General features: G+C 49.2%; 1 protein-coding gene across 1 annotated transcript in view; it reads left to right on the top strand.

Annotated features, from left to right (window-relative positions):
* Positions 1-2589: 2589 nt before the first annotated feature.
* The window catches only part of LOC148834046 (uncharacterized), a 38792-nt gene continuing 29724 nt past the window's right edge, over positions 2590-11657 (top strand). Inside the window, exon 1 of the mRNA XM_088917532.1 lies at positions 2590-2647. Coding sequence (XP_088773658.1) covers positions 2596-2647 — 52 coding nt within the window. The 5' untranslated portion in view covers positions 2590-2595. The remainder of the gene's footprint in view (positions 2648-11657) is intronic.

The raw sequence follows: 11657 nt of genomic DNA on the forward strand, positions 1-11657 counted from the left end.
CTCTCACCCAGCTCCCAGCCCACTGGAGCCCAGCAGGGGGAGCCTGGCCAGTACCTGGAGGGGAGACTCATGGGAGAGGTGTGAGTGGGGCCAGCAGGGGGCGCTATCTCCCTGCGCTCTGTGTGGGTCCTGATGCCCCAGTATAGTGATGGGGACACTATAGTGTAAAACAGGCGCCGTCCTTCGGATGAGACGTAAAAACGAGGTCCTGACTCTCTGTGGTCATTAAAAATCCCAAGGTGTTTCTCGAAAAGAGTAGGGGTGTCCTGGCCAAATTTCCCATTGGCCCTTACCAATCATGGCCTCCTAATAACCCCCCTCTCTGAACTGGCTTCCCTCTGCTCTCCTTCCCACTGAGAGCTGGTGTGTGGTGAGTGTACTGGTGCATCATCCAGGTGGGGCTGCACACTGGTGGGGGTGGAGGGGATCCCCATGACCTTTAAAGCGCTTTGAGTGGAGTGTTCAGAAAAGCGCTATATAAGTGTCAGCAATTATTATTATTATTAATATTATTATTATTATTTTATCTTTGTTCTTCCAAATATAATATGCATGTGGTGCAAAGCTGTGCCAACATCATAAGATCTGATTGGGATGTGTTCTCTGAGCACATTGACGTTGTGGAGTTTGTCTTCTGCACCACTTTGGAGGGCTTTGTAAAAGAGTCCTTCACACCAAATCGAGTCAAATGCTTTTTCGAAATCGACAAAGCAGGCAAAAATGTTTCCTTTGTGTTTCTGGTGGACGTGTTTGTCTATCAGTGTGTGTAGGGTGTAAATGTGATCAGATGTGCGGTGATCTGGCAAGAAGCCAATCTGACTCTTGCTCAGGACACTGTGTTCAGTAAGGAAGGCCGGTATTCGTGTGTTCAGAATACTGCAGAATACCTTCCCCAGGTTACTGTTCACACAGATGCCCGGTAGTTGTTGGGATGGAGTCTGTCTCCACTCTTACAGATGGGCGTGATCAGTCCTTGGTTCCAGGCCACTGGGAAACAGCCAGCTGTCATGATGAGGTGGAGGAGGCTGAGCAGGGCTGGTTTCGTTGTTTTTTTTAAATGATTCAGTGTTTAAAGAATTTACAGATACAACTACAACTAGAGGAGCAGAAACCAGTACAAGAGAAAAAAAGACACAATCAGAAAAAAAAACAATTAACCGCCAGAGATGATGAAGGAAATTATATAAGAAGATTATTTTTGACATAGAACAAATGTTCACTTGCTTTTGCACTTTTCAGATTCCTAGAGAATGAAAATAAATGTTTCAAACTTATTGAAACAGGAGCCGGGGGATCCATCCGAGACAGACGGGTTCCGATCCGGAACGGGATCCGGGGCAGGGACAGGGACTCAAACCAGGCGCTGCGAGCCCCGGACTCAGGGGTCAGGGTGAAGTCGGGGTGAACCCTGTGCCGTCGGGGCTCTCCTGGAGCTGCTGGCAGGCGGGTCTTCCCAGTGCTGAGCCCGGAACAGCGGGAGGGGCAGGCCTGGGGGCAGGGGCACGTCACCAGGGGAAATCGGAGAGGACCGGAGCGCCCCCTAGAGGAGGGATGGGGATGGTGACATGTCCCAGACCCCTCGACTTCCTCTCGGCTTGTTTCGTCACGCGTGTCTCTCGCTGCTGTTTGAGCGCGTGCGTTGTGTCCTGTTTCACTGGAGGAGCTGAGCTGCATGTCTGTGGTTCGTCTGTGCTCTCGGCGCGCTGCTGCCCAGACAGAGGGCTGCCATCAGGTGTGCCACCGGAGTGAGACACGCCTCTCTCTCCTGTTAATCATTACCACCCGCCACCCACACCAGAAACACGCGCAGGATCATAACCAGAGAAATAAAGGTTCTCTCTCACTCCATCTGTATTAACCCCTCTCTCTCTCTCAGGTCAGTGTTCATATACTGGAGTGTCCAGTCAGTGTGTGTGTATTAACCCCTCTCTCTCTCTCAGTGCAGTGTTAATGTACTGGAGTGTCCAGTCAGTGTGTGTGTATTAACCCCTCTCTCTCAGTGCAGTGTTAATGTACTGGAGTGTCCAGTCAGTGTGTGTATTAACCCCTCTCTCTCTCTCAGTGCAATGTTAATGTACTGGAGTGTCCAGTCAGTGTGTGTATTAACCCCTCTCTCTCTCAGTGCAGTGTTAATGTACTGGAGTGTCCAGTCAGTGTGTGTATTAACCCCTCTCTCTCTCTCAGTGCAATGTTAATGTACTGGAGTGTCCAGTCAGTGTGTGTATTAACCCCTCTCTCTCTCAGTGCAGTGTTAATGTACTGGAGTGTCCAGTCAGTGTGTGTGTATGAACCCCTCTCTCTCTCAGTGCAGTGTTAATGTACTGGAGTGTCCAGTCAGTGTGTGTATGAACCCCCCTCTCTCTCTCAGTGCAGTGTTAATGTACTGGAGTGTCCAGTCAGTGTGTGTGTATTAACCCCTCTCTCTCTCAGTGCAGTGTTAATGTACTGGAGTGTCCAGTCAGTGTGTGTATGAACCCCCCTCTCTCTCTCAGTGCAGTGTTAATGTACAGTAGTGACTCCTCCCTCTCTCCCTGAGAGCCCGGCTGTAATCTCAGCCTCAGTTTCCTCTCTGCTCTGGGTGAGACGGGAGGCACGATGGCCTGGCCTGTCCTCCGTGCTCTGCTCCTCCTGGCCCTGCTGCGCCCAGGTGAGCCCCCCGCTCTCGCCCGCGCCGGGGCTGAGCCCCCCTGTGTGCTCAGGTGCTGGGTCACGGCGCGCGTGCCGGTTCGGAGTTCTGCGGTACGGTAGCTTTTCAAGCTGGGGCTGCGATACCGCAGTGTTTACTCTGTCTGTGGGAGCGCAGTTTAAACTGATAACCGAGTGAAGAATCAAGCCTGCGTCTTGCGTGCTGTGTCCTGCGTCCTGCGTCCTGCGTGCTGTGTTCTGCGTCCAGTGTCCTGCGTGCTGTGTCCAGTGTCCAGTGTCCAGTGTCCAGTGTCCTGCGTCCTGCGTCCTGCGTCCTGCGTGCAGACGTCAGTGTGATCACATTGCACCGTGTCACAGTGTCACAGTGTCCAGTGTCCTGCTTCCTGCGTCCTGCATCCTGTGTCCTGTGTGCAGACGTCAGTGTGATCACATTGCACCGTGTCACAGTGTACAGTGAGTATTATAGTACACTGTGCTGTGTGCAGTAACTGTTTGATTACACTCTGCTTTATTCAAAAATGCACTGTACTGTATACAATCAGACACTGTACTGTGTGTGGCAACTCTTATATTACACTGTTCTGTGCTATATACATTCATAGCCCACACTGTATGGCAATATACAATACACTCTCCTGTACAATACACAGTGACACACTGTGCTGTTGCTATATGAGTTATATAATGTACTGTTTACACAAATACATTCTCCTGTACAATACACAGTGACACACTGTGCTGTTGCTATATGAATTATATAATGTACTGTTTATACACAATACACTCTCCTGTACAATACACAGTGACACACTGTGCTGTTGCTATATTAGCTATATAATGTACTGTTTATATACAATACACTCTCCTGTACAATACACAGTGACACACTGTGCTGTTGCTATATGAGTTATATAATGTACTGTTTATACACAATACACTCTCCTGTACAATACACAGTGACACACTGTGCTGTTGCTATATGACTTATATAATGTACTGTTTACACAAATACACCATGCTGTGTGCAGTAACTATTGAAATACACTGTACTGTGTATGGCAACTGTTATAGTACACTGTTCTGGACTATAAACAATCATACCCCACACTGTAGGTATATAACTATATATTATGCTGCCCTACAATAGTAATACATTCCACTATTGCTATTTGGGTTATATAATGTACCATTTACAGAAATGCACTGTGCTGTTTACAGTAGGTATTACTATACACTGTTCTGTACCATATACAATAATAATACAGCACTGTGCCATATACAATAGCTATTACTAAACACAGTTTTGTGCTATACACAATAATAGAGTACTGCATACAGTTACTATTATAATACTTAACATACAATATACACTAATACATTGTACTGTATACAGTAGCTGTTATGATAAACTGTTCTGTACTATATAGAATCATACACTCTAGTGTATATAGTCTATATAGTTATATATAGTCTATATAACAAAACACAGTACTGTATAGGGTGATTATTGCTTTACACTGTACTGTATATGTACTGTATGATCACTCATGCTCCTTGCATCACCTCTCTCGGGCTGGTGTGTGTGTGACTGGTCAGGCCCTGACTCTCTCAGGCTCTGTGTTGTACAGGGATGGGCGAGTTGATCCCAGACGTACTCAGTGGGGCTGGTGTGTGTGTGTGACTGGTCAGGCCCTGACTCTCTCAGGCTCTGTGTTGTTCAGGGATGGACGAGTTGATCCCAGACGTGCTCAGTGGGGCTGGTGTGTGTGTGTGACTGGTCAGGCCCTGACTCTCTCAGGCTCTGTGTTGTACAGGGATGGGCGAGTTGATCCCAGACGTGCTCAGTGGGGCTGGTGTGTGTGTGTGTGACTGGTCAGGCCCTGACTCTCTCAGGCTCTGTGTTGTACAGCGATGGGCGAGTTGATCCCAGACGTGCTCAGTGGGGCTGGTGTGTGTGTGTGTGTGTGACTGGTCAGGCCCTGACTCTCTCAGGCTCTGTGTTGTACAGGGATGGGCGAGTTGATCCCAGACGTGCTCAGTGGGGCTGGTGTGTGTATGTGACTGGTCAGGCCCTGACTCTCTCAGGCTCTGTGTTGTACAGCGATGGGCGAGTTGATCCCAGACGTGCTCAGTGGGGTTGGTGTGTGTGTGACTGCTCAGGCCCTGACTCTCTCAGGCTCCTCAGCTCATCAGTCACTGTGGGTGCGACGGGATTTTAAACAATGTGACAGATCAAACACTCAAAAACATGAAACAGTTTCCATCCCAATGTTAAACTCCAAATATTTACCTACTTACTGTGTATCATTATTCATCTGTAAATTTTTGCCAGTAAGTAAGTCCCATTACTCATCGCACTGTCCAGGCTGGCCTCTGGGTCTCTCCTGCGGCTACTGTGAGCCTGTAGGATAATCTCACAGCCCTGGACTGAGCCTGTAGGATAATCTCACAGCCCTGCACTGAGCCTGTAGGATAATCTCACAGCCCTGCGCTGAGCCTGTAGGATAATCTCACAGCCCTGGACTGAGCCTGTAGGATAATCTCACAGCCCTGCACTGAGCCTGTAGGATAATCTCACACCCCTGCGCTGAGCCTGTAGGATAATCTCACAGCCCTGGACTGAGCCTATAGGATAATCTCACAGCCCTGCGCTGAGCCTGTAGGATAATCTCACAGCCCTGCACTGAGCCTGTAGGATAATCTCACAGCCCTGCGCTGAGCCTGTAGGATAATCTCACAGCCCTGGACTGAGCCTGTAGGATAATCTCACAGCCCTGCACTGAGCCTGTAGGATAATCTCACACGCCTGCGCTGAGCCTGTAGGATAATCTCACAGCCCTGCGCTGAGCCTGTAGGATAATCTCTCAGCCCTGGACTGAGCCTGTAGGATAATCTCACAGCCCTGCGCTGAGCCTGTAGGATAATCTCACAGCCCTGGATTGAGCCTGTAGGATAATCTCACAGCCCTGCGCTGAGCCTGTAGGATAATCTCACAGCCCTGCACTGAGCCTGTAGGATAATCTCACAGCCCTGCGCTGAGCCTGTAGTATAATCTCACAGCCCTGCCTGTAGGACAGGTATACTGTTTGCTAGTTACATGGATCAGACAGGATCAAAACCAAACGGAATACTATGTTATTACATTATTATTGTGCATTATTACAGTGACTTGATCAGGCGTGTCTCTGTTCTGAGATTGCTGAGCCCTCTCTCCTTTCCTGTGCTTCAGAAACATGATGTTCTCAATCACTTTCTTGCCTGGGCTTCCATTAGGATGATCCACAGCAGCACTAGAAAGAGACTCTTTAGGGAATTTTTTTACACCTATATTTTTATGTGCTGATTAAAAAACACGTTGTGTTGCACAATGAGGGCCCCCCCCCAGGTGGCCTTGGGGCCCCAGGAAGTCGCCACGTTCGCCTGTGCCCTGCTGGAGGGACTGCAGCCTCCCCCTTCACCCCAGACCCTGATTCACACACACAGTCAGGGTCACACTGCCCCCCACAGGCCCAGACACTGACTCTCACACACAGTCAGGGTCACACTGCCCCCCACAGGCCCAGACACTGACTCTCACACACAGTCAGGGTCACACTGACCCCCCACCCCAGACACTGACTCTCACACACAGTCAGGGTCACACTGCCCCCCACAGGCCTGGAGGACCAGCTGCACCTGATGCCTGATGTCACCTGCAGGAGAGAGGAGCTGCAGTCAGACTCCTCTGTGTCTCTGAGTCCAGACAGTGAAGCCCCTCAGAGTCTCACCGCTGGGCTCCAGCAGAGCTCAGGGCTGAGTCTGTAGGGGCTGCAGTCTGACCCCCCATCCTAGACACTGACTCTCACACACAGTCAGGGTCACACTGACCCCCCACCCCAGACACTGACTCTCACACACAGTCAAGGTCACACTGCCCCCCACAGGCCCGGAAACTGACTCTCACACACAGTCAGGGTCACACTGCCCCCCACAGGCCCAGACACTGACTCACACACACAGTCAGGGTCACACTGCCCCCCACAGGCCCAGACACTGACTCTCACACACAGTCAGGGTCACACTGACCCCCCACCCCAGACCCTGATTCACACACACAGTCAGGGTCACACTGCCCCCCACAGGCCCAGACACTGACTCTCACACACAGTCAGGGTCACACTGACCCCCACAGGCCCAGACACTGACTCTCACACACAGTCAGGGTCACACTGCCCCCCACGCCAGACACTGACTCTCACACACAGTCAGGGTCACACTGCCCCCCACAGGCCCAGACACTGACTCTCACACACAGTCAGGGTCACACTGACCCCCCACCCCAGACACTGACTCTCACACACAGTCAGGGTCACACTGCCCCCCACAGGCCCAGACACTGACTCTCACACACAGTCAGGGTCACACTGCCCCCCACAGGCCCAGACACTGACTCTCACACACAGTCAGGGTCACACTGCCCCCCACAGGCCTGGAGGACCAGCTGCACCTGATGCCTGATGTCACCTGCAGGAGAGAGGAGCTGCAGTCAGACTCCTCTGTGTCTCTGAATCCAGACAGTGAAGCCCCTCAGAGTCTCACCGCTGGGCTTCAGCAGAGCTCAGGGCTGACATTCATACAGATTCACACTGCCCCCCACAGGCTTGGAGGAGCAACTGCACCTAATAGATACATAAGACTGGCTGCAAATGAAAGGAGGCCATTCGACTCATCTGGCCTGTTATTTTAGTTATTAGAAAATAGATCTCAGAACCTCATCCAGCCTGTTCCACACTCCCACAACCCTTTGGGTAATGATAATTACCTGTCTCACTTTGACACACAGCCTGTCTTGCTCTCTCACACCGCCTGTCACTGTCTCTCACTGCTTGTCTCACTCTGACACACTGCCTGTCTCACTCAATTCAATTCAGTTCCAGGTGCTTTATTAGCATGACCGATGGGTACAATCAGTGTTGCCAAAGCAAATAAAAATAATAAAATTAACATGGAACAAAACAAAAAATAGAAGTAAAATAAAATCTACAGACATATTACAGACATTTACAACAGAGACATATTATAAAATATTGACATATTCTGTAGGCGGCTGGAGCATTATTGGGAGACAGACTCCCTGTTCCTCAGGCTGTGACAGGAGATCACATACTGGGCTGCCAGTTCAACTGAGTTCCCTCCTCCCTCTCCCAGTAGGATTGGGACCCGTTGTGATTCTGGCAGGTGTGGGAACTCTGGGACTAGATTTCTGAGTTTAGGGAAGACTGTTTCTCTAATCCCAGAGTATCTGTCCCAGTGCAGTAGGAAGTGCACCTCTGTCTCTATTTCTCCCCGCTGGCAGTGGGAGCACAGCCTGTCCTCTCTGGACAGCCAGGTCTGCCTGTGTCCAGTGTGTGTGTCCAGGCTGTGGTCACTGAGCCTGTCCTCTCTGGACAGCCAGGTCTGCCTGTGTCCAGTGTGTGTGTCCAGGCTGTGGTCACTGAGCCTGTCCTCTCTGGACAGCCAGGTCTGCCTGTGTCCAGTGTGTGTGTCCAGGCTGTGGTCACTGAGCCTGTCCTCTCTGGACAGCCAGGTCTGCCTGTGTCCAGTGTGTGTGTCCAGGCTGTGGTCACTGAGCCTGTCCTCTCTGGACAGCCAGGTCTGCCTGTGTCGCCCAGTTTCTATGGCCAGGCTGTGGTCACTGAGCCTGTACTCTCTCACACAGCCTGTCTCACTGGCACTAGTAGCCTCAGGCAGCTGTGTTGCTGCTGCAGTGCTGGGCTACTGCTGGGCAGAGTTAATGTATTACAGGGTTACATTAGGAGCTGCTAATTATTAACTGCACTCTCTTGTTCAGAGGTGAGATGAATAACAGACTAAAGAGCTTTATTGGCATGACCTATGAGCTACAGTGGTGCCAAAGCAGAAACAATGAACAGAATATTTATGGAAATGTACAATAAAAATATGTAACACCGTTTGTTCCTCAGGCTGGGACAGGAGATCACACACTGTATTATTATTATTATTGAGGGACAGGCTCACTGTCTGTTCCTCAGGCTGGGACAGGAGATCACACACTGTATTATTATTATTATTGAGAGACGGGCTCACTGTCTGTTCCTCAGGCTGGGACAGGAGATCACACACTGTATTATTATTATTGAGAGACAGGCTCACTGTCTGTTCCTCAGGCTGGGACAGGAGATCACACACTGTATTATTATTATTGAGAGACAGACTCACTGTTCCTCGAGCTGGGACAGGAGATCACACACTGTATTATTATTATTATTGAGAGACAGGCTCACTGTCTGTTCCTCAGGCTGGGACAGGAGATCACACACTGTATTATTATTATTGAGAGACAGACTCACTGTCTGTTCCTCAGGCTGGGACAGGAGATCACACACTGTATTATTATTATTGAGAGACAGGCTCACTGTCTGTTCCTCAGGCTGGGACAGGAGATCACACACTGTATTATTATTATTGAGAGACAGGCTCACTGTCTGCTCCTCAGGCTGGGACAGGAGATCACACACTGTATTATTATTATTGAGAGACGGGCTCACTGTCTGTTCCTCAGGCTGGGACAGGAGATCACACACTGTATTATTATTATTGAGAGACAGGCTCACTGTCTGCTCCTCAGGCTGGGACAGGAGATCACACACTGTATTATTATTATTGAGAGACAGACTCACTGTCTGTTCCTCAGGCTGGGACAGGAGATCACACACTGTATTATTATTATTGAGAGACAGGCTCACTGTTCCTCAGGCTGGGACAGGAGATCACACACTGTATTATTATTATTGAGAGACAGGCTCACTGTCTGTTCCTCAGGCTGGGACAGGAGATCACACACTGTATTATTATTATTGAGAGACAGGCTCACTGTCTGTTCCTCAGGCTGGGACAGGAGATCACACACTGTATTATTATTATTGAGAGACAGGCTCACTGTCTGCTCCTCAGGCTGGGACAGAAGATCACACACTGTGTTATTATTATTGAGAGACAGGCTCACTGTCTGTTCCTCAGGCTGGGACAGGAGATCACACACTGTATTATTATTATTGAGAGACAGGCTCACTGTCTGTTCCTCAGGCTGGGACAGGAGATCACACACTGTATTATTATTATTGAGAGACAGGCTCACTGTCTGCTCTTCAGGCTGGGACAGGAGATCACACACTGTATTATTATTATTGAGAGACAGGCTCACTGTCTGTTCCTCAGGCTGGGACAGGAGATCACACACTGTATTATTATTATTGAGAGACAGGCTCACTGTCTGTTCCTCAGGCTGGGACAGGAGATCACACACTGTATTATTATTATTGAGAGACGGGCTCACTGTCTGTTCCTCAGGCTGGGACAGGAGATCACACACTGTATTATTATTATTGAGAGACGGGCTCACTGTCTGTTCCTCAGGCTGGGACAGGAGATCACACACTGTATTATTATTATTGAGAGACAGACTCACTGTCTGTTCCTCAGGCTGGGACAGGAGATCACACACTGTATTATTATTATTGAGAGACAGGCTCACTGTTCCTCAGGCTGGGACAGGAGATCACACACTGTATTATTATTATTGAGAGACAGGCTCACTGTCTGTTCCTCAGGCTGGGACAGGAGATCACACACTGTATTATTATTATTGAGAGACAGGCTCACTGTCTGTTCCTCAGGCTGGGACAGGAGATCACACACTGTATTATTATTATTGAGAGACAGACTCACTGTTCCTCGAGCTGGGACAGGAGATCACACACTGTATTATTATTATTATTGAGAGACAGGCTCACTGTCTGTTCCTCAGGCTGGGACAGGAGATCACACACTGTATTATTATTATTGAGAGACAGACTCACTGTCTGTTCCTCAGGCTGGGACAGGAGATCACACACTGTATTATTATTATTGAGAGACAGGCTCACTGTCTGCTCCTCAGGCTGGGACAGGAGATCACACACTGTATTATTATTATTGAGAGACGGGCTCACTGTCTGTTCCTCAGGCTGGGACAGGAGATCACACACTGTATTATTATTATTGAGAGACGGGCTCACTGTCTGTTCCTCAGGCTGGGACAGGAGATCACACACTGTATTATTATTATTGAGAGACGGGCTCACTGTCTGTTCCTCAGGCTGGGACAGGAGATCACACACTGTATTATTATTATTGAGAGACGGGCTCACTGTCTGCTCCTCAGGCTGGGACAGGAGATCACACACTGTATTATTATTATTGAGAGACAGACTCACTGTCTGTTCCTCAGGCTGGGACAGGAGATCACACACTGTATTATTATTATTGAGAGACAGGCTCACTGTTCCTCAGGCTGGGACAGGAGATCACACACTGTATTATTATTATTGAGAGACAGGCTCACTGTCTGTTCCTCAGGCTGGGACAGGAGATCACACACTGTATTATTATTATTGAGAGACAGGCTCACTGTCTGTTCCTCAGGCTGGGACAGGAGATCACACACTGTATTATTATTATTGAGAGACGGGCTCACTGTCTGTTCCTCAGGCTGGGACAGGAGATCACACACTGTATTATTATTATTGAGAGACGGGCTCACTGTCTGTTCCTCAGGCTGGGACAGGAGATCACACACTGTATTATTATTATTGAGAGACGGGCTCACTGTCTGCTCCTCAGGCTGGGACAGGAGATCACACACTGTATTATTATTATTGAGAGACAGGCTCACTGTTCCTCAGGCTGGGACAGGAGATCACACACTGTATTATTATTATTGAGAGACAGGCTCACTGTCTGTTCCTCGGGCTGGGACAGGAGATCACACACTGTATTATTATTATTGAGAGACAGGCTCACTGTCTGTTCCTCAGGCTGGGACAGGAGATCACACACTGTATTATTATTATTGAGAGACAGGCTCACTGTCTGCTCCTCAGGCTGGGACAGAAGATCACACACTGTGTTATTATTATTGAGAGACAGGCTCACTGTCTGTTCCTCAGGCTGGGACAGGAGATCACACACTG

This window comes from Atractosteus spatula, chromosome 5 (assembly GCF_055471065.1).
Source record: "Atractosteus spatula isolate fAtrSpa1 chromosome 5, fAtrSpa1.hap1, whole genome shotgun sequence".
NCBI lineage: Eukaryota > Metazoa > Chordata > Actinopteri > Semionotiformes > Lepisosteidae > Atractosteus > Atractosteus spatula.